The sequence below is a fragment of the Felis catus genome, chromosome D1, assembly GCF_018350175.1.
Source record: "Felis catus isolate Fca126 chromosome D1, F.catus_Fca126_mat1.0, whole genome shotgun sequence".
In the NCBI taxonomy this organism is placed as follows: domain Eukaryota; kingdom Metazoa; phylum Chordata; class Mammalia; order Carnivora; family Felidae; genus Felis; species Felis catus.
The window spans coordinates 114,550,550-114,578,174 of record NC_058377.1 but is presented as its reverse complement, the minus strand read 5'-3'; the positions used below and the strand labels follow the sequence as shown (position 1 = coordinate 114,578,174).

General features: G+C 68.0%; 1 protein-coding gene across 1 annotated transcript in view; it reads left to right on the top strand.

Moving 5' to 3' along the window:
- The window catches only part of MUC2 (mucin 2, oligomeric mucus/gel-forming), a 30,928-nt gene extending 4,313 nt beyond the window's left edge, over positions 1 to 26,615 (top strand). The window contains 45 exon segments of the mRNA XM_045038110.1: positions 289 to 406; positions 722 to 860; positions 952 to 1,059; positions 1,146 to 1,215; positions 1,355 to 1,492; positions 1,591 to 1,755; positions 2,160 to 2,254; positions 2,509 to 2,635; positions 2,892 to 3,147; positions 3,239 to 3,291; positions 3,410 to 3,510; positions 3,882 to 4,033; positions 4,217 to 4,355; positions 4,580 to 4,690; positions 4,775 to 4,954; positions 5,061 to 5,300; positions 5,748 to 5,904; positions 6,095 to 6,226; positions 6,700 to 6,847; positions 7,220 to 7,263; positions 7,624 to 7,809; positions 8,185 to 8,226; positions 8,800 to 11,297; positions 11,299 to 12,865; positions 12,868 to 15,338; positions 15,369 to 16,544; positions 16,587 to 16,902; positions 17,168 to 17,397; positions 17,719 to 17,893; positions 18,318 to 18,565; positions 19,077 to 19,260; positions 19,573 to 19,792; positions 20,527 to 20,705; positions 21,082 to 21,151; positions 21,233 to 21,333; positions 21,428 to 21,459; positions 23,615 to 23,789; positions 23,989 to 24,093; positions 24,296 to 24,336; positions 24,431 to 24,553; positions 24,655 to 24,753; positions 25,405 to 25,533; positions 25,647 to 25,686; positions 25,994 to 26,120; positions 26,210 to 26,615. Of these exon segments, the coding sequence (XP_044894045.1) occupies positions 289 to 406; positions 722 to 860; positions 952 to 1,059; positions 1,146 to 1,215; positions 1,355 to 1,492; positions 1,591 to 1,755; positions 2,160 to 2,254; positions 2,509 to 2,635; positions 2,892 to 3,147; positions 3,239 to 3,291; positions 3,410 to 3,510; positions 3,882 to 4,033; positions 4,217 to 4,355; positions 4,580 to 4,690; positions 4,775 to 4,954; positions 5,061 to 5,300; positions 5,748 to 5,904; positions 6,095 to 6,226; positions 6,700 to 6,847; positions 7,220 to 7,263; positions 7,624 to 7,809; positions 8,185 to 8,226; positions 8,800 to 11,297; positions 11,299 to 12,865; positions 12,868 to 15,338; positions 15,369 to 16,544; positions 16,587 to 16,902; positions 17,168 to 17,397; positions 17,719 to 17,893; positions 18,318 to 18,565; positions 19,077 to 19,260; positions 19,573 to 19,792; positions 20,527 to 20,705; positions 21,082 to 21,151; positions 21,233 to 21,333; positions 21,428 to 21,459; positions 23,615 to 23,789; positions 23,989 to 24,093; positions 24,296 to 24,336; positions 24,431 to 24,553; positions 24,655 to 24,753; positions 25,405 to 25,533; positions 25,647 to 25,686; positions 25,994 to 26,120; positions 26,210 to 26,447 (13,445 nt within the window). The 3' untranslated portion in view covers positions 26,448 to 26,615.
- Positions 26,616 to 27,625: the final 1,010 nt, after the last annotated feature.

The following is a 27,625-nucleotide window of genomic DNA, read 5'->3' as shown; positions in this document are numbered from 1 at the left end:
GGGCACCTGTCCCGCTGCCCTGCTCACAGAGCCTGGAGGCCCCCAGGGAGGTGGTCTGGAGGCTGTGTTCCCAAGGCAGATCCCTGACCGGGTGATGTGTGGGGGCACAGGTGTCCCCGAAGGACCAGAGGGGCCTGCGGGTGGGAGGCCTGGCTGGCAACCCCACCTGGGAGATTGCCCCATCACAGGCCAGCCCGGGGCTGCGGCCCTGCCGGAGAAAGCCCCGCTGTAGGGATTCTGGGGTTTTCCGAGGCTGGCCGAGGATAACGTCTCTTCCCTACCGTCCAGGCACTGTGTACGATGACATTGCGGGCAGAGGCTGCATTCCCGTCAGCCAGTGTCACTGCAAGGTCCACGGGCACCTGTACTTGCCCGGCCAGCAGATCACCAATGACTGCGAGCAGTGGTGGGTCCCGGGCTGGGAGCTGGTGGGCTGGGGGCCTTGGGCTGGGGGCTGGTGGGCTGAGGGCCCTGGGCTGGGGGGGGTTTCCTGGGCTGGGTGCCCTGGGCTGGGAGCCTTGGGCTAGGGGCCGGTGGGCTGGGGGCTGGTGGGTCTGGGGTCTGGGGCCCTGGGCTGGGAGCTGGTGGGCTGGGGGCCTTGCGCTGGGGGCCGGCAGGCTGGGGGCCAGTGGGCTGGGTGCCCTGGGCTGGGAGCCTTGGGCTAGGGGCCGGTGGGCTGGAGGGGGCAGCTGAGCCTGACCCTGTGCCCCATGGCCCACAGCGTCTGCACCGCCGGCCGCTGGGTGTGCAAAGACCTGCCATGCCCAGGCACCTGCGCCCTGGAGGGCGGCTCCCACATCTCCACCTTCGACGGGAAGAAGTACACTTTCCACGGGGACTGCTACTACGTGCTGGTCAAGGTAGCTGGCCGGGCGGCGAGTGGGCACGGCTGGCTCCCGGCCCTGCATCAGGCTCTGTGTGGGTCGCTGCCACCGTCCCTGTCCCCTGCAGGGCGACCACGACTCCTATGCCCTCCTGGGTGAGCTGGCCCCCTGCGGCTCCACGGACAAGCAGACCTGCCTGAAGACGGCGGTGCTGCTGACCGACAAGAAGAAGAACGTGGGTGCCCCCGCCCCTCCCCGCCCGGCGCCCCTGGGCCCCCAGGGCCCCTCTCAGCCCCACCGTCCCCTCTGCCTGTCCCGCAGGTGGTGGCCTTCAAGTCGGACGGCAGCGTGCTGCTGAATGAGCTGCAGGTGAACTTGCCCCACGTGACTGGTGAGTCCTGCCCCCTCCCCCCCCACCATGACTGGTGGGTCCATGGGACGCCCAGCCGGGGGTGGCGCTGGAGGAAGTGCAGCCCCCTGCAGCTCCAGAGCCCCTGCTGACGAGGGGGACCCCGCCCCCTGCCTTGCAGCCAGCTTCTCCATCTTCCAACCATCCTCCCACCACCTCGTGGTGAATACCGCCTTCGGCCTCAGGCTGCAGGTGCAGCTGGTGCCCGTGATGCAGCTGTTTGTGACGCTGGACCAGGCCGCCCAGGGGCGCGTGCAGGGTGAGTGGTGCCCTCGGCCCGCCCCCACAAGGGCCCCGCTCGCTCGGGGCCTGCCCCCTGGCGCCCCGCCCCTTCCCAACCCTGTCCCGGCCCCTCAGGCCTCTGCGGGAACTTCAACGGCCTGGAAGGGGATGACTTCAAGACGGCGGGCGGGCTGGTGGAGGCCACGGGGGCCGGCTTCGCCAACACGTGGAAGGCCCAGTCGAGTTGCCACGACAAGCTGGACTGGCTGGAGGACCCCTGCTCCCTCAACATCGAGAGCGGTGAGGCTCGGCCCCGCCGGGTGCACGGGACGCCCCGCGGGACCCGTTGGCCGGGTGGGGCTGGGGGGAGGCCGGCTGGCCAGCCTGTCCAACTGCTGCTTTCTGCCGCGTGGCTGGGTGGGGTGGTCCACGGTGGCTGCCCGCCAAGAGTCGCCGCGGAGGGGCCAGGCTTGCTCGCTAATCACTGGGTGGTGGCCCTCGCCCAGGGGCTGGTCTGGGGACACGACACATGCCTTCCCACCCACCAGGTCAGGGCAGGTTGAGCGTGGGGCGGCTGTGGGGGTGTGGCCTTGCATTGGGCTGGAGGGGACTGGGCTCCAGGGGACCGAGTGGGTTCCAGCCGGGCGGCCAGGCAGCGGGGCTCAGGGGACCGCCCCTGCTGAGGCTCTGTCCGTCCTCTGCAGCCAACTACGCGGAGCACTGGTGCTCCCTGCTGAAGAAGACAGAGACCCCCTTCGGGAGGTGCCACTCAGCCGTGGACCCCTCGGAGTATTACAAGGTGGGTGGGACCCGCGGGACCCGCACGGGCACTGCCCGTCGCCCGATCTTGCCCGGAAGGTGCGCTCTGTGCGTCGGGCCGAGCCCGACCCTTGGCCTCGAGTCTCCCCCTGGGAGCTGCCGACCGTCAGCACGTGTGCGCGCGGGGGTGCCTCGCGTGGGTTTGCCCCTTGCGGGGTGGGAGCCGGTGCGTGTGTGTGCGCGTGCGTGCGTGAGCTGCTTCCCTCGCTCACTGCCTGCCTCACTTTCCCCCAGAGGTGCAGGTACGATACGTGTAACTGCCAGAACAGCGAGGACTGCATGTGCGCCGCCCTGTCCTCCTACGCCCGCGCCTGCGCCACCAAGGGCGTCATGCTGTGGGGGTGGCGGGAGCAAGTCTGCAGTGAGTGCCAGCCCCCGCGGGGTGTCTGGCGTCCCCCGTGGCGGGAGGGGTCAGCCCCGCTGTTCCGTGCTGGCAGGGCGGGGCCCAGAACCGCGGCCCGGGGTTCGGGGGGGGCGGGGTTCCCGTGCGCCACCTCAGGGAGACTGCCCTCGTGGGCCCCTTGGCCGGGGTGGGGCTCAGGGACGGCCTGGGGGGCGGGGGCGGGGGGGCCGGGGGCCGTCCCTGCGCCCCTCACGCCCGCCCCGTGCCTCCGCAGACAAGGACGTGGGCTCCTGCCCCAGCTCACAGATCTTCCTGTACAACCTGACCACCTGCCAGCCCACCTGCCGCTCGCTCTCCGAGGCCGACACCCACTGCCTCAAGGGCTTTGCGCCGGTGGACGGCTGCGGCTGCCCTGACCACACCTTCCTGGATGAGAAGGGCCGCTGTGTGCCCCTGGCCAAATGCTCTTGCTATCACCGCGGCCTCTACCTGGAGGCCGGGGAAGTGGTCCTGCGGCAGGGGGAGCGATGGTAGGCGGCCTGGGGTTGGGGAGCATGGGGGGACCCACGGGCCCGCCCGCCCCCACGAGGGGCCTGTTCACCTCCTGCCTCTTCCCCTCAGCGTTTGCCGGAACGGCAGGCTTCAGTGCGTTCAGATCCAGCTGATCGGCCTTCGTAAGTAGCCTGCGTGTGCCTGGCTCCCCACCCCTCACCCATCCCCACCTGCTGAGCCCCCCCCCCCCGCCCCCAGCCCGACCTCCACTGAGCCGAGGCGGCCCCCTCTGTCCCACAGGCTGTCAGGCCCCAAAGATCCACGTGGATTGCAACAACCTGACAGCGCTGGCCATCCAGAACCCGCGACCCACCAGCTGCCAGACGCTGGCTGCCGGCCACGTGCGTGTGGGGGCCGCCGTGGGGGGGAGGGTGTCCCCGGGCGTCCACACTGGCCCCGGGACCTGGATGTTGGGTCCCGCGCGCACACGGGCCTCACTGGCCCTCCCTGTCCCCGGGCGGGGGAGGTGGTGGCCGGTCGGCCCCCCCGTCCGGCCCACTGAGGGCACGGTGGCCAGCCTAGGGACCCTCGGCCGGCAGCCCTCGCCTGTACCCCGGCCCAGGGCAGAGCCCGAGAGAGGAGAGAGGGCCGGGGTCTGTGGGTGGGGAAGGGACAAAGGGGTGTCTGCCAGGGTCAGGAAAGGGGGCGGCAGTGACGGGGCCAGCTCCGGGCCCCGAAGCAAATCCCTGAACGCCGCTCCGGCCCCCTGCAGTACCAGACGGAGTGCATCAGCGGCTGTGTTTGCCCGGACGGGCTGCTGGATGACGGCCGCGGCGGCTGCGTCATGGAAGAGCAGTGTCCCTGTGTGCACAACAAGGACCTGTACTCCCCTGGGGACAAGATCAAGGTGGACTGCAACACCTGGTGAGTGGCCCGCTGACCCCGGCCCCAGGAGCTCTGGCGGGGGCGGGGGGGGGGTGTGGGTGTGGTTCATGAGCCGCTCCGGGGCTGTCTGCACAGCGCCCGGCCCGCCGGGCTCCCTCTGAGCAGGGGTGGGGGGACTTGCACCCCCGTGGCCCCTCCAGGCCCCCTTCCCACTCTCCTCAGCACCTGCCGGAGGGGCCGCTGGGTGTGCACGCAGGCCGTGTGCTACGGCTCCTGCTCCATCTACGGAAGTGGCCACTACATCACGTTCGACGGAAAGCACTACGACTTTGATGGACACTGTTCCTACGTGGCGGTTCAGGTGAGGCCAGCGGCGTGGCCCTGCCCCCGGCCCGTGGCCCTGCACCACGTCCTAAAGCCACTCTCAGCCCAGCAAGAAGGGGTCCCCAGTGAGGGGCCCGGGGAGTGAGGGGCTTGTGTGTGCCGTTAAGGGCCCCCTCTTACCAGAGGAGGGCTGGGGCTGGGTGGGGGCCCGGGGCAGCGGTGGCCGGGCCAGTGTGGCTCACGTCCCCCGTGGGTCCCCAGGACTACTGTGGCCAGAACTCCTCACTGGGCTCCTTCAGCATCATCACCGAGAATGTTCCCTGTGGCACCACGGGCGTCACCTGCTCCAAGGCCATCAAAATCTTCATGGGGGTGAGTGCCGCCTGATGCCGGGGACGCGCGAGCCCTCGGGGATGCCCCGGGCGCCCAGTGACAGGGCCTCTCCCCTGGGCACAGAGTCTGGAGCTGAAGCTGGAGGGCAAGCACCGCGTGGTGATCCAGCGAGACGTGGGCCACCACGTGTCCTACACCACGCGGGAGGTGGGCCAGTACCTGGTGGTAGAGGCCAGCGTGGGCGTCATCGTCATCTGGGACAAGAGGACCACCGTCTTCATCAAGCTGGCGCCGTCCTACGAGGTGCGTGGCGGCGCCCGGCTGCCGGGCCCCCGGGGCGCAGGAGGGGCCGAGCCGCCCTCCCGGGCCGGAGCCGCCTCACCACGCCCCGGGCTCGCTGCCTCCGCAGGGCACGGTGTGCGGGCTGTGTGGGAACTTCGACCGCCGCTCCAGCAACGACTTCACCACGAGGGACCACATGGTGGTGGACAGCGAGCTGGACTTCGGGAACAGCTGGAAGGAGGCCCCCACCTGCCCAGACGTGAGCTTCACCCCGGAGCCCTGCGCCCTGAGGCCGCACCGCCTCTCCTGGGCCGAAAAGCAGTGCAGTATCATCAAGAGCCGGGTCTTCGCCGTCTGCCACAGCAAGGTGCGTGGGCGGGGCCGTGGCGGCGGGCCTGGGCGGGGCCGTGCGCGTGGGCGGGGCCGTAGGCGGGGCCGTGGCGGTGGACGGCATGGATCCTTGCGCAGGGTGGCCCTTCTTGCTCCCGCTGAGGAGCGCCCTGAGGTCACCATGTGCCTCCTCTCCTCCAGCTTCAGCTCCATTTTCTGGCCTTTACCAGAGGCCCGGCCCTCCCGGAGACCCCTGGCTGGGTCCCCAGCCCTCATGTCTTCCAGGGAGGGAGAAAGGACGGAAGCCCCGGGCAGTGGGGGGGGGGGTGGCCCCCTGTCTCTGGACCTCCCCTGCCGGCCCCCTGGGAGGCTAGTGCTGGGTGACCGTGCCCTGCCCTGGGGGTCCTGAGCTCCTCGGCTGCAGGGGCAGGCCCGGCCCCATGAGGGCAGTGCGGGCCCAGGGCACAGAGGTCTTCTCCCCCAGGTGGACCCCAAGCCATTCTACGAGGCCTGCGTCCATGACTCGTGCTCCTGCGACACGGGCGGGGACTGTGAGTGCTTTTGCTCTGCCGTGGCCTCCTACGCCCAGGCGTGCACGAAGGAGGGGGCCTGCGTGTTCTGGAGGACGCCAGACCTGTGCCGTGAGTGCCCGCCTGTCCTGGGGCGGGGGCCACGCTGTGGGTGGGCTGGCCCTCCTTACCCACCCAAGGGATGGGGTGTTTGCAGTCTCTTTCCCTCCTGAGAGCCGTTGCTCGGGGCCAGGGTGGCGTGTGGGCTGCCAGAAGGGAGCTGGCCTCGCGCTCCCTGGATCTGACCCCGCGTCCCCCACAGCCATCTTCTGTGACTACTACAACCCCCCGGACGAGTGCGAGTGGCACTACGAGCCGTGTGGGAACCGCAGCTTTGAGACCTGCAGGACGGTCAACGGGATCCACTCCAACATCTCCGTGTCCTACCTGGAGGGTGAGTGTGCCCGGGGGCCGGGGCACAGGGTCCTCTGCAGACCCGCAGGGTCGCCTGGGAGAGGCCCCGTGGGGCTGGGGACCTGAGGTCCGGGGCGGACCAGGCCCACCCCGCTGTCAAGCCAAGACCCCGCCCAGGTGGAGAGGCGGAAGGCAGCAGGACGGGCGGGTGTCTCACCCAGGGGTCCCGGGGAACCTCCTCAGGGCCTTGGAGTTGAGAACTAGGGATGTGAAGGGGTGAGCCACCTGCGGATCTGGGGAGGGAGTGCCCTCCCCCACCTCCCCAGGAGGCTGGGAGGGGCCTGGCCATCCCTTTGGCCCTATGGCAGTGTGCAGGGCCCAGCGAGGGGGGACCTGGGACTTGCCGGAGGAACCTCCTGGAGAGAAGGCCCTGACATGGTGGGCACGACGGCGGGGTCTGGAGGATGTGGGATCCTCCGTGGCGGTCCAAGCCCTGTGCCCTGTGCCTACCAGGCTGCTACCCGCGGTGCCCCAAGGACAGGCCCATCTACGACGAGGACGAGAAGAAGTGCGTCACGGCCGACCAGTGTGGCTGCTACGTCGAGGACACCCGTTACCCACCTGGAGCGTCCGTGCCCTCCGACAAGGACTGCCAGTCTTGGTACCTAAGTTCGCCCTGCAGGGAGCCCGGGGGAGGTCGGGCGCACGTGTGACGTGGCTTCGTGTGCACAGGTGCACACGCGAGCATATGCGTGCACGCACACACCACGCATTCGTGTGTGTGGGTGTGGACGCGCGGCCAGGGGCGCACACCCGCAGGTATAGACACGGGAACAGGACGTGGGGACAGGCCAGCCTGTCCCTTCTCATCCTCCTGCTCTGTCTGGCCTTTGCCTGCCTCAGCTTGTCCTCCTCGGCCCACAGCTAGACCCCAGTGGGCAGGCTCCTTTGGAGCTGCACCCGGGGTGCACCAGGGAGGGCCTGGGCGGGGGGGTGTGTGCTCGGGGTCTGCAGCTCTGTGCTTGCTTTGCAGCATGTGTACCAACTCCTCGGAAGTTGTCTGCCGGCCTGAAGAAGGTGAGCTGCCCTCCCGCCCAGGAGAGCCACCAAGCTGCCTGTCCCTGGACTGTGGGGGTGGGGCTCAGTGTCACCCTCCCCTGCTCCTGCGGTCCCCAGAGGCCCTTCCTGGCTCAGAGCCGGCTCTGACTTGCACCGGCCTCCCCAGGCCTGTGATGAGGGGCCGAGGTCACCCCTTGTGCCATCCGGCTTCTGCGCTCCGATGGGTTTCTGGGGATGGAGTCCTGGTGGCGGATCGGTCTGCCGCTGGTCGGGGCTGGGGGACACCTAGTCTTTCTCTGATTGGGACGGGCAGGGGGTGCTCGAGAGGCTCTGTCTTGTCCTTGCCATGTTGACCTTGGCCTCCCGCCCGTCCCCCAGGGAAGATTCTCAACTATACCCAGGATGGGTCTTTCTGCTACTGGGTGATCTGCGGGCCCAACGGGACGGTGGAGAAACACTTCAACATCTGCCAGCCTACCTCGCCTCCCTCGTCCTCCTTGCCGCCCTCCACCACCCCCGTCACGAGTACCACGAGCACCACCCCCACCCCCATCCCCAGCACAGGTGAGGCCCCGGGCCCAGCTGAAATGGGGGGGTGCGCGCAGCTCACAGGCGTCTCCGTTCAGGGGACGTCACCGGGGCCCCTGGCCTGCCGAGTTGAGATGTGGCATCAGGACCACATCCCTGAGCCCAGACCGCAGTGAAGGTGACCTAGGAACACTTCCCGAACCAGCAAGAAAATACCCCTGAGGCTTAGAGAAGCAGAGGAAGGTCCTTAAATCCCCCCATGGTCGTTCTCACTGAGGTGGTAGCCGTCACCGGACGAGCCACGGGGGTGTGGTAGCCACGGGAAAAAGGGACTTGTAAAAATTATAAAAGAGTTTTAAAGGTGTCAAAATCTCTAGTGACAGCCTCCTTTCCTTTCTGGCTCTTGTGCAGCAACGACCATCTCCTCAACGACCCCGTCTTCAGTCACTCCCAGTAAGTTGTGTGGGCAGTGTCCCCGAGGCGGGTGGGTGCGGGGGGCAGGGCACCCGGAGCTGCTCCGGGAACTGCCCAGGAGATGCGGATGTGGGGCCCGTGGCCCGTGCTGCTCACTTCACCAGAGAGGGTGCTTTGGGTGGCATGACCCCCTGGGACTCACGGGTGCCTGGCTGATGCACGGGGGAAGGAGCGGCTCGGGGTGACACTGTTGTTCAAGCGTCCAGACCGAGCCCCTTCCTGTGGGCTTTCTCATTGGAATGGCTGACCCTGTCCATGCTAATTGTTTTCAGGGAGACATCAGGATTTGAAAACAGCCAAGGGAGGGGCAGAGGGCTGCAGCCCGGGGGTCGGGCTGTCACCCAGGTGTGGCGTGAGGGGCTGTTCCTTCCCTGGGGCTCAGTGTGGAGCTGCAGGAGGAGGGAGGAAGCGGAGCCGGGCCCACACTCTCTGAGCCGACAACACCCTGGCTCTTTGGCCGTGATAGGAGGGCGGTCGTGCCAGTCCCAGTGGGCTCCCCGGAAGCTGCGTCCAGGCGCGGTGACCAATCCGATCCCGGATTTGCTTCCCCAGATGTGTGCTGCTTCTGGTCCGACTGGATCAACGAGAACCACCCCAGCATGGACAGCACCGGTGGAGACTGGGAGAAATTCGACAGTGTCTGCAGGGAACCCGAGGACATCCAGTGCAGGTTGGCCACGGAGCCAGAGCTCAGCTGGGAGGAGACGGGCCAGAAGGTACAGTGTGATGTCTCCTCAGGGTTCATTTGCCTCAACGAAGACCAGTTTGGAAACGGGCCGTTCGCCGTCTGTTATGACTATGAAATACGTGTCAATTGTTGCCTGCCGATGTATGAGTGTCCCGGGTCCCCAACCACGGCCCCAACCACCACCCCCTCAACCACAACCACCACCCCGACCACCACCAGCACGGAGACCCCGACCCCCACCCCGACCACCACCAGCACGGAGACCCCGACCCCGGCCTCGACCACCACCACCACCACCACCAGCACGGAGTCTGCGACCCCCACCCCGACCACCACCAGCACGGAGACCCCGACCCCGGCCTCGACCACCACCACCACCAGCACGGAGACCCCGACCCCGACCTCCACCCCAACCACCACCAGCACGGAGACCCCGACCCCGACCTCCACCCCAACCACCACCAGCACGGAGACCCCGACCCCGGCCTCGACCACCACCACCACCAGCACGGAGACCCCGACCCCCACCCCGACCACCACCAGCACGGAGACCCCGACCCCCACCCCGACCACCACCAGCACGGAGACCCCGACCCCCACCCCGACCACCACCAGCACGGAGACCCCGACCCCCACCACCAGCACCACCAGCACGGAGACCCCGACCACCGCCCCGACCACCACCAGCACGGAGACCCCGACCCCGGCCTCCACCACCACCACCACCACCACCACCCCTACCCCGGGATCAACCACCAATCTGTGCGTGCCTGAGTGCAATTGGACTGGCTGGCTGGATTCAGGGAAACCAGACAACACCAAACCGGGGGCAGACATCGAATCTGTCGAGGTCTGTGTACCAGGCTGGGCGGCCAACATCTCCTGCAGAGCCGCCCAGTTCCCTGACATCCCCCTTGGGCAGCTGGGGCAGAACGTGGATTGCGACATCGACGTCGGGCTGGTGTGCAGAAATGAAAACCAGAAACCAGGGGGATACATGCCCCAGCCTTCTTGCCTCAACTATGAGATCAACGTCTACTGCTGTTCGTGGCCTCCACCCTGTATCTCCACGCCTTCCCCTGTAACCACGCCGACCTCCCCGACCACCACCACCACCGGCACGGAGACCCCGACCCCGGCCTCCACCACCACCACCACCAGCACGGGGACCCCGACCCCCTCCCCGACCACCACCAGCACGGGGACCCCGACCCCCACCCCGACCACCACCAGCACGGAGACCCCGACTCCGGCCTCCACCACCACCACCACCAGCACGGAGACCCCGACCCCGACCACCACCCCGACCACCACCAGCACGGAGACCCCGACTCCGGCCTCCACCACCACCACCACCAGCACAGGGACCCCGACCACCACCAGCATGGAGACCCCGACCCCAACCCCGACCACCACCAGCACGGAGACCCCGACCCCGGCCTCCACCACCACCACCACCAGCACGGGGACCCCAACCCCCACCACCACCACCACCAGCACGGGGACCCCAACCCCCACCCCGACCACCACCAGCACGGAGACCCCGACCCCGGGCTCGACCACCACCACCACCAGCACGGGGACCCCGACCACCACCAGCACGGAGACCCCGACCCCCACCCCGACCACCACCAGCACGGAGACCCCGACCCCGGCCTCGACCACCACCACCACCACCACCAGCACGGAGTCTGCGACCCCCACCCCGACCACCACCAGCACGGAGACCCCGACCCCGGCCTCGACCACCACCACCACCAGCACGGAGACCCCGACCCCGACCTCCACCCCAACCACCACCAGCACGGAGACCCCGACCCCGACCTCCACCCCAACCACCACCAGCACGGAGACCCCGACCCCGGCCTCGACCACCACCACCACCAGCACGGAGACCCCGACCCCCACCCCGACCACCACCAGCACGGAGACCCCGACCCCCACCCCGACCACCACCAGCACGGAGACCCCGACCCCCACCCCGACCACCACCAGCACGGAGACCCCGACCCCCACCACCAGCACCACCAGCACGGAGACCCCGACCACCGCCCCGACCACCACCAGCACGGAGACCCCGACCCCGGCCTCCACCACCACCACCACCACCACCACCCCTACCCCGGGATCAACCACCAATCTGTGCGTGCCTGAGTGCAATTGGACTGGCTGGCTGGATTCAGGGAAACCAGACAACACCAAACCGGGGGCAGACATCGAATCTGTCGAGGTCTGTGTACCAGGCTGGGCGGCCAACATCTCCTGCAGAGCCGCCCAGTTCCCTGACATCCCCCTTGGGCAGCTGGGGCAGAACGTGGATTGCGACATCGACGTCGGGCTGGTGTGCAGAAATGAAAACCAGAAAACCAGGGGGATACATGCCCCAGCCTTCTTGCCTCAACTATGAGATCAACGTCTACTGCTGTTCGTGGCCTCCACCCTGTATCTCCACGCCTTCCCCTGTAACCACGCCGACCTCCCCGACCACCACCACCACCGGCACGGAGACCCCGACCCCGGCCTCCACCACCACCACCACCAGCACGGGGACCCCGACCCCCTCCCCGACCACCACCAGCACGGGGACCCCGACCCCCACCCCGACCACCACCAGCACGGAGACCCCGACTCCGGCCTCCACCACCACCACCACCAGCACGGAGACCCCGACCCCGACCACCACCCCGACCACCACCAGCACGGAGACCCCGACTCCGGCCTCCACCACCACCACCACCAGCACAGGGACCCCGACCACCACCAGCATGGAGACCCCGACCCCAACCCCGACCACCACCAGCACGGAGACCCCGACCCCGGCCTCCACCACCACCACCACCAGCACGGGGACCCCAACCCCCACCACCACCACCACCAGCACGGGGACCCCAACCCCCACCCCGACCACCACCAGCACGGAGACCCCGACCCCGGGCTCGACCACCACCACCACCAGCACGGGGACCCCGACCACCACCAGCACGGAGACCCCGACCCCCACCCCGACCACCACCAGCACGGAGACCCCGACCCCGGGCTCGACCACCACCACCACCAGCACGGGGACCCCGACCACCACCAGCACGGAGACCCCGACCCCCACCCCGACCACCACCAGCACGGAGACCCCGACCCCGGCCTCCACCACCACCACCACCAGCACGGGGACACCCACCTCCACCCTGACCACCACCAGCACGGAGACCCCGACCCCGGCCTCCACCACCACCACCACCAGCACGGGGACCCCAACCCCCACCACCACCACCAGCACGGGGACCCCGACCCCCACCCCGACCACCACCAGCATGGGGACCCCGACCCCCACCCCGACCACCACCAGCACGGAGACCCCGACCCCGGCCTCCACCACCACCACCACCAGCACGGGGACCCCGACCTCCACCCCAACCACCACCAGCACGGAGACCCCGACCCCGGCCTCCACCACCACCACCACCAGCACGGGGACCCCGACCTCCACCCCAACCACCACCAGCACGGAGACCCCGACCCCCACCCCGACCACCACCAGCACGGAGACCCCGACCCCCACCCCGACCACCACCAGCACGGAGACCCCGACCCCTGCCTCCACCACCACCACCACCAGCACGGGGACCCCGACCTCCACCCCGAGCACCACCAGCACGGAGACCCCGACCCCCACCCCGACCACCACCAGCACGGAGACCCCGACCCCGGCCTCCACCACCACCACCACCAGCACGGGGACCCCCACCTCCACCCCGACCCCCACCAGCACGGAGACCCCGACCCCGGCCTCCACCACCACCACTACCAGCACGGAGACCCCGACCCCCACCCCGACCACCACCAGCACGGAGACACCGACCTCCACCCCGACCACCACCAGCACGGAGACCCCGACCCCCACCCCGACCACCACCACCACCAGCACGGGGACCCCGACCCCACCCCGACCACCACCAGCACGGAGACCCCGACCCCGGCCTCGACCACCACCACCACCAGCACGGAGACCCCGACCCCGACCTCCACCCCAACCACCACCAGCACGGAGACCCTGACCCCGGCCTCCACCACCACCACCACCAGCACGGGGACCCCGACCACCACCAGCACGGAGACCCCGACCCCCACCCCAACCACCACCAGCACGGAGACCCCGACCCCGGCCTCCACCACCACCACCACCAGCACAGGGACCCCGACCACCACAAGCACGGAGACCCCGACCCCCACCCCGGCCACCACCAGCACGGAGACCCCGACCCCGGCTTCCACCACTACCACCACCAGCACGGGGACCCCGACCTCCACCCCGACCACCACCAGCACGGTGACCCCGACCCCGGCCTCCACCACCACCACCACCAGCACGGGGACCCCGACCACCACCAGCACGGAGACCCCGACCCCGGCCTCAACCACCACCACCACCAGCACGGAGACCCCGACCCCGGCCTCCACCACCACCACCACCAGCACGGGGACCCCGACCACCACCCCGACCACCACCAGCACGGAGACCCCAACCCCAGCCTCCACCACCACCACCACCAGCATGGAGACCACGACCCCGGCCTCCACCACCACCACCACCAGCAAGGGGACCCCGACCCCCACCCCAAGCATCACCAGCACGGAGACCCCGACCCCGGCCTCCACCACCACCACCACCAGCACGGGGACCCCGACCCCCACCCCAAGCACCACCAGCACGGAGACCACGACCCCGGCCTCGACCACCACCACCACCAGCACGGGGACCCCGACCCCCACCCCAAGCACCACCAGCACGGAGACCCCGACCTCCACCCCAACCACCACCAGCACGGAGACCCCGACCCCGGCCTCCACTACCAGCACGGAGACCCCGACCCCCACCCCGACCACCACCAGCACGGAGACCCCGACCACGGCCTCGACCACCACCACCACCAGCACAGGGACCCCGACCTCCACCCCGAGCACCACCAGCACGGAGACCCCGACCCCGGCCTCCACCACCACCACCAGCATGGGGACCCCCACCTCCACCCCGACCACCACCAGCACGGAGACCCCGACCCCGGCCTCCACCACCACCACCACCAGCACGGGGACCCCCACCTCCACCCCGACCACCACCAGCACGGAGACCCCGACCCCGGCCTCCACCACCACCACCACCAGCACGGAGACCCCGACCCCGGCCTCCACCACCACCACCACCAGCACGGGGACCCCGACCACCACAAGCACGGAGACACCGACCCCCACCCCGACCACCACCAGCACGGAGACCCCGACCCCGGTCTCCACCACTACCACCACCAGCACGGGGACCCCGACCTCCACCCCGACCACCACCAGCACGGAGACCCCGACCCCGGCCTCAACCACCACCACCACCAGCACGGAGACCCCGACCCCGACCTCCACCCCAACCACCACCAGCACGGAGACCCCGACCCCGGCCTCCACCACCACCACCACCAGCACGGGGACCCCGACCCCCACCCCGACCACCACCAGCACGGAGACACCGACCCCGGCCTCAACCACCACCACCACCAGCACGGGGACCCCGACCCCCACCCCGACCACCACCAGCACGGAGACACCGACCCCGGCCTCAACCACCACCACCACCAGCACGGGGACCCCGACCCCCACCCCGACCACCACCAGCACGGAGACCCCGACCCCGGCCTTCACCACTACCACCACCAGCACGGAGACCCCGACCCCCACCCCGACCACCACCAGCACGGAGACCCCGACCCCGGCCTCAACCACCACCACCACCAGCACGGGGACCCCGACCACCACAAGCACGGAGACATCGACCCCCACCCCGGCCACCACCAGCACGGAGACCCCGACCCCGGCCTCCACCACTACCACCACCAGCACGGGGACCCCGACCCCCACCCCGACCACCACCAGCACGGAGACCCCGACCCCGGCCTCAACCACTACCACCACCAGCACGGAGACCCCGACCCCAACCCTGACCACCACCAGCACGGAGACCCCGACCCCGGCCTCCACCACCACCACCACCAGCACGGGGACCCCGACCACCACCAGCACGGAGACCCCGACCCCAACCCCGACCACCACCAGCACGGAGACCCCGACCCCGGCCTCCACCACCACCACCACCAGCACGGGGACCCCGACCACCACCAGCACGGAGACCCCGACCCCCACCCCGGCCACCACCAGCACGGAGACCCCGACCCCGGCCTCCACCACTACCACCACCAGCACGGGGCCCCTGACCTCCACCCCGACCACCACCAGCACGGTGACCCCGACCCCCACCCCGACCACCACCAGCACGGAGACCCCGACCCCGGCCTCAACCACCACCACCACCAGCACGGGGACCCCGACCCCCACCCCAAGCACCACCAGCACGGAGACCCCGACCCCCCCCACCACCACCACCAGCACGGAGACCACGACCCCGGCCTCGACCACCACCACCACCCCCATGGAGACCACGACCCCGGCCTCGACCACCACCACCACCAGCATGGAGACCCCGACCCCGACCTCTACCCCAACCACCACCAGCACGGAGACCCCGACCCCGGCCTCCACCACCACCACCACCAGCACGGGGACCCCGACCACCACGAGCACGGAGACATCGACCCCCACCCCGGCCACCACCAGCACGGAGACCCCGACCCCGGCCTCCACCACTACCACCACCAGCACGGGGACCCCGACCCCCACCCCGACCACCACCAGCACGGAGACCCCGACCCCGGCCTCAACCACTACCACCACCAGCACGGAGACCCCGACCCCAACCCCGACCACCACCAGCACGGAGACCCCGACCCCGGCCTCCACCACCACCACCACCAGCACGGGGACCCCGACCACCACCAGCACGGAGACCCCGACCCCAACCCCGACCACCACCAGCACGGAGACCCCGACCCCGGCCTCCACCACCACCACCACCAGCACGGGGACCCCGACCACCACCAGCACGGAGACCCCGACCCCCACCCCGACCACCACCAGCACGGAGACCCCGACCCCGGCCTCCACCACCACCACCACCAGCACGGGGACCCCGACCACCACCAGCACGGAGACCCCGACCCCCACCCCGGCCACCACCAGCACGGAGACCCCGACCCCGGCCTCCACCACTACCACCACCAGCACGGGGACCCCGACCTCCACCCCGACCACCACCAGCACGGTGACCCCGACCCCCACCCCGACCACCACCAGCACGGAGACCCCGACCCCGGCCTCAACCACCACCACCACCAGCACGGGGACCCCGACCCCCACCCCAAGCACCACCAGCACGGAGACCCCGACCCCCACCACCACCACCACCAGCACGGAGACCACGACCCCGGCCTCGACCACCACCACCACCCCCATGGAGACCACGACCCCGGCCTTGACCACCACCACCACCAGCATGGAGACCCCGACCCCGACCTCTACCCCAACCACCACCAGCACGGAGACCCCGACCCCGGCCTCCACCACCACTACCACCAGCACGGGGACCCCGACCTCCACCCCGACCACCACCACCACCAGCACGGAGACCCCGACCCCGACCACCACCCTGACCACCACCAGCACGGAGACCCCAACCTTCACTCTGACCACCACCAGCACGGAGACCCCGACCCCGACCACCACCACCACCAGCACGGAGACCCCGACCCCCACCCCGACCCCGGCCTCGACTACCACCACCACCAGCACGGAGACCCCCTCCACACCCACACCCACGACTTTGTCAACGACGTCCAAAGAAACGCTCACAACGCCAGGACGCCCATCATCCACTCCGCACAGGCCACCGACCCCGAGCGCCACGACCTCCAGTGTGCTCACCCCCACGCTGACCCCAATCTCCTCCCCCAGCATTGTTGAAACTACAGGTTCCATCACCAGCACAGCCCTGGAATACTGCTGCGTTTTGAATGACACTTACTTTGCCCCAGGTACCCAGGCTTGTCACTTCTGACTCTTAGGCGCCAGAGGCGGGTGGGTTCTGGTCTCCTGTCACCAGTGGTAAGGGGTTAGGCCGAAGTCCCCACCGGGAGCCGGCTGGACGGCCGTCCCTGCGGTCTGCCCTTCTTGGCTGTCGCCGTGAGTCAGGGACACGGTCGAGGTGGGCTTCCCTCCAGTGGCCTTGTCGGCACCTGTTTGTATGCTCTGGGAGCCAGCCCTGCGTGGCTAGTGTAGGTCTGGTCTCTCCCTTGGCAGGTGAAACGGTGTATAATGGCACGCATGGGGACACCTGCTATTACGTGAACTGCTCGCTGTCCTGCACCTTTGAGTTCTTCAACTGGTCGTGTCCGTCCACACCCTCCCCAACGCCCACCCCTTCCTCGCCAACGCCGGCCTCAACACCCAAACCACCCACGTCCGTGGCATCGAGCACTCTGGCCACCACCAAGCCCCCTGGGTGCCTAGACTTTGATCCTCCCAGAGAGGTCAGTGGGCTGCGGGCCGCTTGTGGTCCCCTTGGCTCTGTGCACACATGCCCACCTGGGAGGACAGGGACGTCTGCCGGTCCCCCGTGACACCCTGTCCTCCGAGCGGCCTTTTGGGGGGCAGGGTCGGCTGAGCGCCCACCTTCTGGGCCACGCCTCCCCTGCCGGGCGAGGAGGAGGAGGCTTGGCCGGTGGTGAGGCCGAGGAGGCTGCCTCCTGCATGGGGCGGTCCCCAGGCTCCAGGGGAGGGCTCAGGGCCACCCCTATGCAGGCTGGGGCTCCAGGCTGGTCCCCGCTGACCCTGCGCCTTCCCCGCCGTAGGAGAACGAGACGTGGTGGCTGTGTAACTGCACCATGGCTATCTGCAAATACAACAACACAGTGGAGTTAGTGCAGGTGAAGTGCAAACCCCCACCCATGCCCACCTGCTCCAACGACCTCCCGCCCGTGCGCGTCATGGACCCTGATGGCTGCTGCTGGCACTGGGAGTGCGACTGTGAGTTGGCCCAGGCCGCGGGACCCTCCCCTCCTTCCCCCTTCTGTGGGTGTGGGGCTGCAGGCCCTCAGGGGCTTCTTGTGCCTCCTGCTGGTTCCCCCTCTGGGGCAGGGGGTCCAGGCAGGGGAGGGGCGTGCCTGCTGGAGCCACCTCCACCACCGAGGCTGCTCCCCGCCACCCCCCCCCCCAGGGGTGGGCGGGGCAGGGCTGGACTTTGAACCCGGACCCTCTGGCTCCCAAGCCAGGCTCTGTCCCACCGAACGGGCTTGGACGCCCCTCGTGCTCCAGGAACCAGAATTTCCGGGACCCCCTGGATTCCTGCTTTGTCTTCTCACTGTTCCTGGGCTCCCGCCGGCTCCTGTCCCTGTCCCAGCCGCTCCCCCGGTCTGGGGCTTGGTGTGGCTCACGGGAGCTCTGTCCGCAGGCTACTGCACAGGCTGGGGGGACCCGCACTACGTCACCTTCGACGGGCTTTACTACAGCTACCAGGGCAACTGCACGTACGTGCTGGTGGAGGAGATCAGCCCCACGGTAGACGGCTTCGGCGTCTACATCGACAACTACCACTGTGACGTCAACGACCGGGTGTCCTGCCCCCGCACGCTCATTGTGCGCCACGAGACCCAGGAGGTGCTCATCAAGACGGTGCAGATGGCCCCCATAAAAGTGCAGGTGCGCTGGCCAGGTGGCGGGACACTGCAGCGGGGGGGGGGGGGGGGGGGGGGGGGGGGGTGCCGGTTCCCTCGCTCGGCAGGGGGCTGGGCTGTTCTCGCGGGACCAGGGACCTTGACCTCCCGCACGCCCCCTGGCTGCAGTCTTCTTGCACACACTCGCGTGGAGTTGCTGGTTCCGGGGGGGCCTGGGGAGCCTCACCCCTCGGCACAGGGGGACTCTCGGGACAGCGTCCTTGTGATCTCACCCCGGGGATCGGCCGGGACCAGTCTGGCCCGGAGCAGTGGAAAGGAAGTGGGAAAGGGACCAGGGCGAGGGGCAGGGGGACGGGGGGCAGGGGACAGCCAGGGGTCCCCACACCGGACGCACAGGCCTGACAACAGGTAGGGCTGGGGCGACCCCAGATGCTCTGTCGAGACGCAGCTTGCCCTGACTCGCCCCTGTGAGACACGCACGGCGGCCGGGGCAGGGCCCCGAGGGGACGTCCTGACCGCGGGTGTGCCGGCCGCAGGTGCAGGTCAACGGGCAGGCCGTGGCGCTGCCCTACAAGAAGTATGGGCTGCAGGTGTCCCAGTCGGGCATCAGCTACGTGGTGGACATCCCCGAGCTGGGCGCCCTCATCTCCTACAACGGCCTGTCCTTCTCCATCCGGCTGCCCCACCACCGGTTTGGCAACAACACCAAGGGCCAGTGTGGTGAGCCCCTCAGCCCCTGCGGGCTCCCTGCGGCTCCCGGGCCCGCCCCCGGGGGGGGGGTTGGGGGTTGGCTGGGGCCGAGGCCGGTGTGAGGGCCGGCCAGCCGGGGGCTGGCTCTCTGGCTCTTCGGCTCGGGCCCCGGGGCTGTCATGCCGGGTGGGCCCCCGTGGGACCGAGCCGGCCGGAGTCTCGTCCGCTCTGCGCCCTCGGCCCTGGCCTGGCGGTCGCCGGGGCCCCGGGGCCGGCCCGGGGCTGTCTGCTGTGCGGCGTGGCTCTGGTGCTGGCTCAGCGTGGGCCTCCCTCCCGACGCAGGTACGTGTACCAACAACACCGCCGACGACTGCGTGTTGCCCAGCGGAGAGGTCGTTTCCAACTGCGAGGTCGCGGCCGACCAGTGGGTGGTGAACGACCCCTCCAAGCCACACTGTCCCCACATCGGGGTCACCACCAAGCCCCCGGCTAGCACGCCGTCAGCGGGCAGCCCCACGCCCAAGGACTGTGCTTCCCCTCTCTGCGACCTCATCAAAGACAGGTACCCCCCAGGCCTGGCCGCCACCCGTCACCCGCCAGGGGCAGGGGCTCAGGGAGCGGCCAGGCGTACAGGGAGAGCCGGGCCGGACCGTGGGGTGGGAAGAAGGGCAGGCTTGAGGGGCTGGGGTCTCGCCCCCAGTCTGCAAAGGGGGGCCGGATGCGGAGCACGTCTGGGGTGTCAGAGCGAGGTCAGGGCGCCACGGGCGGGTGCCGGGCCTCGGACGGCCCGAGGCTGGGGCTTCCGACGTCTCCGGGGCTGAGCGGTGTGGCGAGACGTCCCTGTGCCTTGGCGGGGTCGACCGCGCCGGGGGCCCTAGGGAGAGAGGCTGAGCCGGGACCGAGCTGGCGTGCAGGGCTGATGTCAGGGAGGCAGACCTGGGCTGAGACGGAGAGGAGCTGGCATCCACGGGGAGCGAGTGCCTGTTCCCAGAGGTGTGTGGGCCGAGGCTGCGTGGCCCCCCTGCCACGGCTGCTGGAGGAGGTCCCGGCGCCCGGCAGCCTCCGCCTCCGGGAGGCGGGCGCACAGCACCTCGCCCTCGGGCTGCAGAGCCGACCCCCCTTCCCCAGGGCGGCCCTTTGCTCTCCTGCCACGGGCAGCCCACAGGCGCCTGTTGGGTGGGTGCAGGCTGAGGCAGGCTCCAGCAGGGCAGCCGGGTGGAGGTGCTGGGCTGGTGGGGAGCATGAGGGGGGCGGGGAGGGCCGGCCAGAGCGTGACCCCCGTGTCCTCCCTCACAGCCTGTTCGCCCAGTGCCACGCCGTGGCACCCCCCCAGCACTACTACGACGCCTGCGTGTTCGACAGCTGCTTCGTGCCCGGCTCGGGCCTGGAGTGCGCCAGCCTGCAGACCTACGCGACCCTCTGTGCCCAGAAGGGCATCTGTATCGACTGGCGGAACCACACCAACGGCGCCTGCTGTGCGTGCCTGCCTGCCCCTGCCCCAGACCCGTGGTCCCGCGGGCCGGTGGGGTCTCTGGCTATGGCCTGTAGCCACGTCTGTGGGAGGCCAGGCGTCCAGGGAGAGCCGGGCAGGACCGTGGGGTGGGAAGAAGGGCAGGCTTGAGGGGCTGGGGGCCTGGGGCTGCCAAACACAGCCGGGCTCGCCCGGCTGTGCCGGGCTCGCCAAACACAGCTCGTCACCTGCCTCCCTTCTCAGGATGGCACGGGGCGCCGAGGTGGGCGACGCCGGGCAGCCGCTCACCTCCGTGGGGGGCAGGAATGTCACTCGCCAGTCCCCCCCCCCCCCCCCCCCCCCCAGCTCCGGCTTCTCTGATTCCTGTCCCCTTCCTGCAGTGCTGACGTGTCCGCCTCACAGGGAGTACCGGGCCTGTGGTCCTCCAGAGGAACCCACCTGCAAGTCTGGGTTAGTTGCTGGAAGACTCACGGGGGCGGTGGGCCTCCAGCCGGAGCACAGACCCACCTCATGATGCCCTCTCATCCCCAGATCCTTCGAGAAGAACAACAGCATCCTGGTGGAGGGCTGCTTCTGTCCCGAGGGCACCATGAACTACGCCCCGGGATTCGACGCCTGCGTGGACATGTGTGGTACGCTGCCTGCCCACATTGCCTCTGTGAAGCCCGTCCTGATCCTGTGGCACCGGGACTCTGCTAACACAATTTGTTTCCTCTCCCTTCCTAGGCTGTATGGGACCTGACAATGTGCCTAGAAAGGTAGGCCTTTCCTCTTGGTGCCACGGTAGGATTCACCCATAAGCCCTGAATTTTGGGGACCAGGGTGGGTGGCAAGAAACAGCCAGGAGTCTCAGACCCTGAGTCATGTCATTTACATCCCGGAGGGCTGAGCCAGCAGGGTCATCCGGACACCCACACCCAGTCACTTACCCACCCATGCATCTCCCTCCCTCTCTCCCTCCCACCTTCCACCCCTCCATCCATCCACCCACCCATCCATCCTCCCATCCGTACACTCACCCAACTCTCCATCCATCTGTCCAACTCTCTACCCATCCATCCATCCGTCCATCCATCCGTCCATCCATCCATCCATCCACCCACCCATCCATCTGTCTGTCTGTCCGTCCATCTGTCCTCCTGTCCGTCCATCCGTCCTCCTGTCCATCCATCCGTCCATCCATCTATCCATCCATCCACCCGTCTGTCCGTCCATCTGTCCATCCATCCATCCATCCATCCGTCCATCTGTCCATCCATCTGTCTGTCCAACTCTTCACCCATCCATCCATCCGTCCGTCCATCCATCCATCCACCCATCCATCCATCCAACCACCCACCCATCCGTCGATCCATCCATCCATCCATCCATCCATCCATCCATCCATCTGTCCATCCATCTGTCCTCCTGTCCGTCCATCCGTCCTCCTGTCTGTCCATCCGTCCACCCATCCATCCATCCAACCACCCACCTGTCCGTCGATCCATCTATCCATCCATCCATCCATCCATCTGTTCATCCATCTGTCCTCCTGTCCGTCCATCCGTCCTCCTGTCTGTCCATCCATCCATCCATCCATCCATCCATCCATCTGTCCATCCATCTGTCCTCCTGTCCGTCCATCCATCCTCCTGTCCGTCCATCCATCCTCCTGTCCGTCCATCCATCCATCCATCCATCCATCCATCCATCCATCCATCTGTCCGTCCGTCTGTCCATCCATCCATCCATCCATCCATCCATCCATCTGTCCATCCATCTGTCCTCCTGTCTGTCCATCCATCCATCCATCCATCCATCCATCTGTCCGTCCGACTGTCCATCCATCCATCCATCCATCCATCCATCCATCCATCTGTCCATCCATCTGTCCTCCTGTCCGTCCATCCATCCTCCTGTATGTCCATCCATCCATCCATCCATCCATCCATCCGTCTGTCCGTCCGTCTGTCCATCCATCCATCCATCCATCCATCCATCCATCCATCCAACTGTCCATCTGTCCATCCATCTGTCCTCCTGTCCGTCCATCTGTCCTCCTGTCTGTCCATCCGTCCACCCATCCATCCATCCAACCACCCACCTGTCCGACGATCCATCCATCCATCCATCCATCCATCCATCCATGCATCCATCTGTCCATCCATCTGTCCTCCTGTCCGTCTATCCGTCCTCCTGTCCGTCCATCCGTCCTCCTGTCTGTCCATCCATCCATCCATCCATCCGTCTGTCCGTCCGTCTGTCCATCCATCCATCCATCCATCCATCCATCCATCCATCCAACTGTCCATCTGTCCATCCATCTGTCAAACTCTCCACCCATCCATCCATCCATCTGTCTGTCTGTCCATCCATCCATCCACCCATCCATCCACCCAACTGTCCATCTGTCCATCCATCTGTCCTCCTGTCTGTCCATCCATCCTCCTGTCCGTCCATCTGTCCATCCATCCATCCATCCATCCACCCGTCTGTCCGTCCATCTGTCCATCTATCCATCCACTCACTGGCCCATGTGTCCATCCACACCTTCATGCCACCCACCCATGGGCCATCTGAAGCTCTATCTAAACCTGAGATGACATCCTGGCCACAGTGTTGTCCTGTCTCCTACATATGGTTGATGCCTTAGCTCTAGTCTGCGAGCCCCATACACATGTCATGTGTTTCCCATGTGCCAGCAAGTGCCAGGAGCAGGTCACGGCTGTGATGTCAGTGACCTGCCCCCACGTGCTGGGAGGTGGGGAGGGCACAGGTGTCCTATGGGACCTGAGTGGGACGCGAGGGGTGGTGCCTTCATCCAGCCGACTGTGAATGTGCTGCGGTGTGGCCCTGGCAGGGGGTCTTGGGTGCCAGCCCGCCTCACCCAAGTGGCACCTGTGACCCCCCTGCCCACCCACTTCCTGCCTGCAGTTTGGGGAACACTTTGAGTTCGACTGCAAGAGCTGTGTCTGCCTGGAGGGCGGGAGCGGCATTTCCTGCCTGCCCAAGACGTGCAGCCAGGAGCCGCTCCAGTGCACGGAGGAGGGCACCTACCCGCTCACAGAGGTCAACCCCGCCGACACCTGCTGCAACATCACGTCCTGCAGTAAGGCCACCCCCGGGATGGTGCTGGGTGCTGGGGGCCCAGGAGTCGCCCGGCAGCCCCTGACGGTGTTTTCACCTCCTCACTGAGCTGGGGAGCTGCTCACTTGGGGACCTTTGGGGCATGTCCACCTGAGCACGGGTGTCGGAGGAGGCCGGTGCCCGCAGCCCCCTCTTTCCCCTTGTCTCCCCCCTCCCCCCAGAGTGCAACACCAGCCTGTGCCCGGCGACGCCGTCCAAGTGCCCACTGGGATTTGAAGTGAAGAGTGAGATCACACCTGGGAAGTGCTGCCCCACCTACACCTGTGGTTAGTGGGGGCCGGGGGGTGGGGCTGAGACCCCCGTGGGGTCACCCTGCATGGCGGCCACACTCCCCCTGGACTCAGTGTCCGTGCTGTCCCGGGGGGTGGGACTGACCGTGGGGTCACCCCGCATGGTGGTCACACTCCCCCTGGGCCCAGATGTCCACTCTGTCCAGCCCGACCCACCTCCCCGTTCTCTTCCTCCCAGTGCCCAAGGGTGTGTGCGTTCACCAGAATGCTGAGTACCAGGTGAGCCTGGGCAGGGTGCCGGGAAGGGTGCCCGCTCTGGGGCCTCCGTGGTGGGCGGTAGCCCCGCCTCACCCGCTCCTCTCTGTGCCCTCAGCCGGGGTCGCCAGTTTACTCCTCCAAGTGCCAGGACTGCGTGTGCACCAACCGCAGGAACAGCAGCACCGAGCTCAACGTCATCTCCTGCACCCATGTGCTCTGTGACAACTCCTGCAGCCCCGTAAGCCTCCCCCCCGCCCCCCCGGAGGCCACGGGCCATCCCGCGGCCACCTCTGTGGCTCCCTTCCTCCCCGCACCAACCTAGCCGTGTGCATCCCACAGGGCTTTGAGCTGGTGGAGGCCCCCGGGGAGTGCTGTGGTAAGTGTGAGCAGACCCACTGCATCATCAAGAGGCCCGGCAAGGAACCCATCATCCTAAAGGTGAGCGAGGGGCCTGCTCCCATCCCCACCCAGGAGGGGCCGGCCCGCAGCCACGGGCAAGGCCTGGGATGCCTCCCGCCGCCCCAGCAGGGTCTTCCCAGGGCCGGGCGTGGCTGTTCCAGTGTCCTGGGGTGGCCGTGACCGCAGACTAGGGCTGGAAACACCAGGAGTGACCAAGTCTTTTCGTCTGGAACCGGAGTCCAGGCTGGAGGTGTCGCAGGGCCGTGGTCCCTTCAAGGGCTCTGGGGGAGCCTTCCTGCCTCTTTGGCTTCTGGGGCTCCAGACGGCCCCGGGCTTGTGGCCGCGTCCCTCCACTTTCTGGCTCACCTTCCTGTGGCCCCGCCTGTCTCTTATAAGTATACTCGTTGTTGGATTAAGAACCACCCGTGTCATCTGGGATGGTCTCATCTCAGCATCTTTAACCTAATCTCACCTCTCAACGCTCTCCAGATAAGGTCGTCTCTGCAGGTGCAGGGGTTAGGATGTGGACGTGTCTGGGGGCTCTAGGCTGGTGGCTGTGGGCCTGCAGCTGGACCTTCTGTCCGACAGGAGCTGCACTTGGCTGGGTGGTTGGAAACCTGCAGGGCGTTTCTTGTCTATCTTCCGGGTGGGCCTCCTGTGGGTCTCACCAGGCTGTCTTGTGCCCTGCAGCCCGGGGACATAAAGCATGACACCAAGAATAACTGCACCTTCTTCAGCTGCGTGAAGATTCACAACCAGCTCATCTCTTCGGTCTCCAACATCACCTGCCCCGACTTTGACCCCAGCATCTGCCTCCCGGTGAGTGGGGGTCCTTTCTTCGGGACCTGCCCTTTCCCACCCTGAGGCAGGATGGGGCTGCTCACGGCCGGGTGGTGGTCTGGGGGTCCCAGGCTCGTTCTCCTTCCTTCCAGGGTTCCATCACTCTCATGCCCAATGGTTGCTGCAAGAAATGTGAGTACAGCCTGGCGGGCAGGCATCTCTGGGGCACACGGCACGGCAGGGGAGCTCCCTCTGGGACCCTGGGGCGGGGGTGAAGGAGGCACAGGGGATGATGTCCCGGGACTCCCGTCCCCTTCTGTGCCACTCTCAGCCAGATGTTAAATTGGGGGGGCAGCAGCTGGGGGCCCTGCTTGCTGTGGGGTGGCCGGGGCTGGGGCACTCGAGGAGGGAGAGGAGGCCGTGAGGGAGAACCTGCGGGCCCCCCGGAGTGTGGAGACCCCACCCCCCAGCCCAGAGCCTCCAACCCCCCTCCTGGCAGGCATCCCTCGCAACGAGACCAGGACCTTCTGTTCCGCCATCCCCGTTACCCGGGAAATTTCTTTCGCCGGCTGCACCAACAAAGTCACGATGAACTACTGCTCTGGGTCCTGCGGGACCTTCGCCCTGTGAGTCCCAGGCCCCGGGCAGGGGTGGGGGAGGGGCTCCTCGCCCTAGTGGGGGTGGCTCCTCACTCTGGCCGGCCGCCCGCCCGCAGGTACTCGGCCGAGGCCCAGGCCCTGGACCACAAGTGCTCCTGCTGTAAGGAAGAACGGACCAGCCAGCGGGAGGTGGTGCTGCACTGTCCCCAGGGCGGCTCGCGGAGCCACACCTACACCCACATCGAGAGCTGCCGGTGCCAGGACACCGCCTGCGAGCTCCCGCCGGCCCCACGCCGCGTCCCCGGCCGCTCCCGGCGCTCCAGCCCCGGGGGCCTGCGCCCAGGAGGCGCTTGAACGGGGTCGTGCCACCCAGCTCGCCCCCACCGCCCTCCGCACCCCCCACCCCTCCTGCTGACCCCCTGAGCTTCCTCACCTCCTGAGCCGGCTTCCTCTCTGCAGATATTTATTTTCTGAGTCTTTGTTCAATTCTTTGCTTTCTACAATAAACTTGGGCAGACGCTGTGCCGGTGTGTGTGGTCGGTGCTGGGCGTCCGGACGGCTGCCGTGCACGGCCCCGGGTCTCGCTGCTTCCTGTGGGGCGAGCGGACCGAGAAGGTCCAGAGAGGGGCCCGGTCCGTACGCTCTGCGCACGGGACGCGGGGGGGCCCGCGCACACTTGCCTGCCTGGCTGTGGCAAGCTTCCTGTGCCAAGTGCGGCCCCAGCGACCTCTGTCCCTCGAGCCGCCTCCAGAAAGCCCTGTCCCGCCCTGTCCTGCCCTCAGCGTGGCCAGAGCCCTTTCTGGGCCATCGTAGTCCAGGAAGACTTCCACCCCTGACTTTGCGCAACAGGGGGCCCGACAGCCCAGGGTGCCGGGTGTGTGTGTGTGTCTGCGGACGTGGCTTGGGTGTGAACGTGCCACGTGCACACGTGTTTGCGTGTATGTGTTTGGAGCGTGCTTCATCCAGGGTGTCTGCACTGGCAAAGCCGAAGGTCCTGGGCCGGGGTCAGGGGCGCACACCAGCCCGTGGGTCAGAAGGTGACCTTCCGGGCCTCTGCCACCTGCGGAGTTCCGGTCGGTTCTGTGGACCCAGGCGGGCGGCCGGTGCCGTGTGTGCGCACCTCCACGTGTCCACCTGCCTGCGCATGTCTGGGGAGCTGTTCTGTGAGCTGAGCCGCCAAAATGGGGGTTTTAGGGAAGGGTCTCCTCCAGGCCTTTGATGACCGAGAGCGCAAACTGGCGGCCTCCCGCTGGGCGGCCGTGGAGACCGCTGGACCAGAGCCGGAGCGCCCAAGGTTGGGTGACGAGCCAGGTTCTGTTCTCCTGAGGCAGCAGACCCCCAGCCTGACCAGGTGTTGAGGGGGTGGGAGCCCTGGGTCCTAGGGCCGAGGACCCCCGAGTGTAGCCATTTGGCTTGTGAGCACCCCTGGAAACCTAAGGGGAGGTGCCGATGTCCCCGGGGCCCACATCTTGTCCTCCCTGTGATTCTCTGCCACACGTTACACCTGACTGAATGGAGGGTCTCAGGGAGGG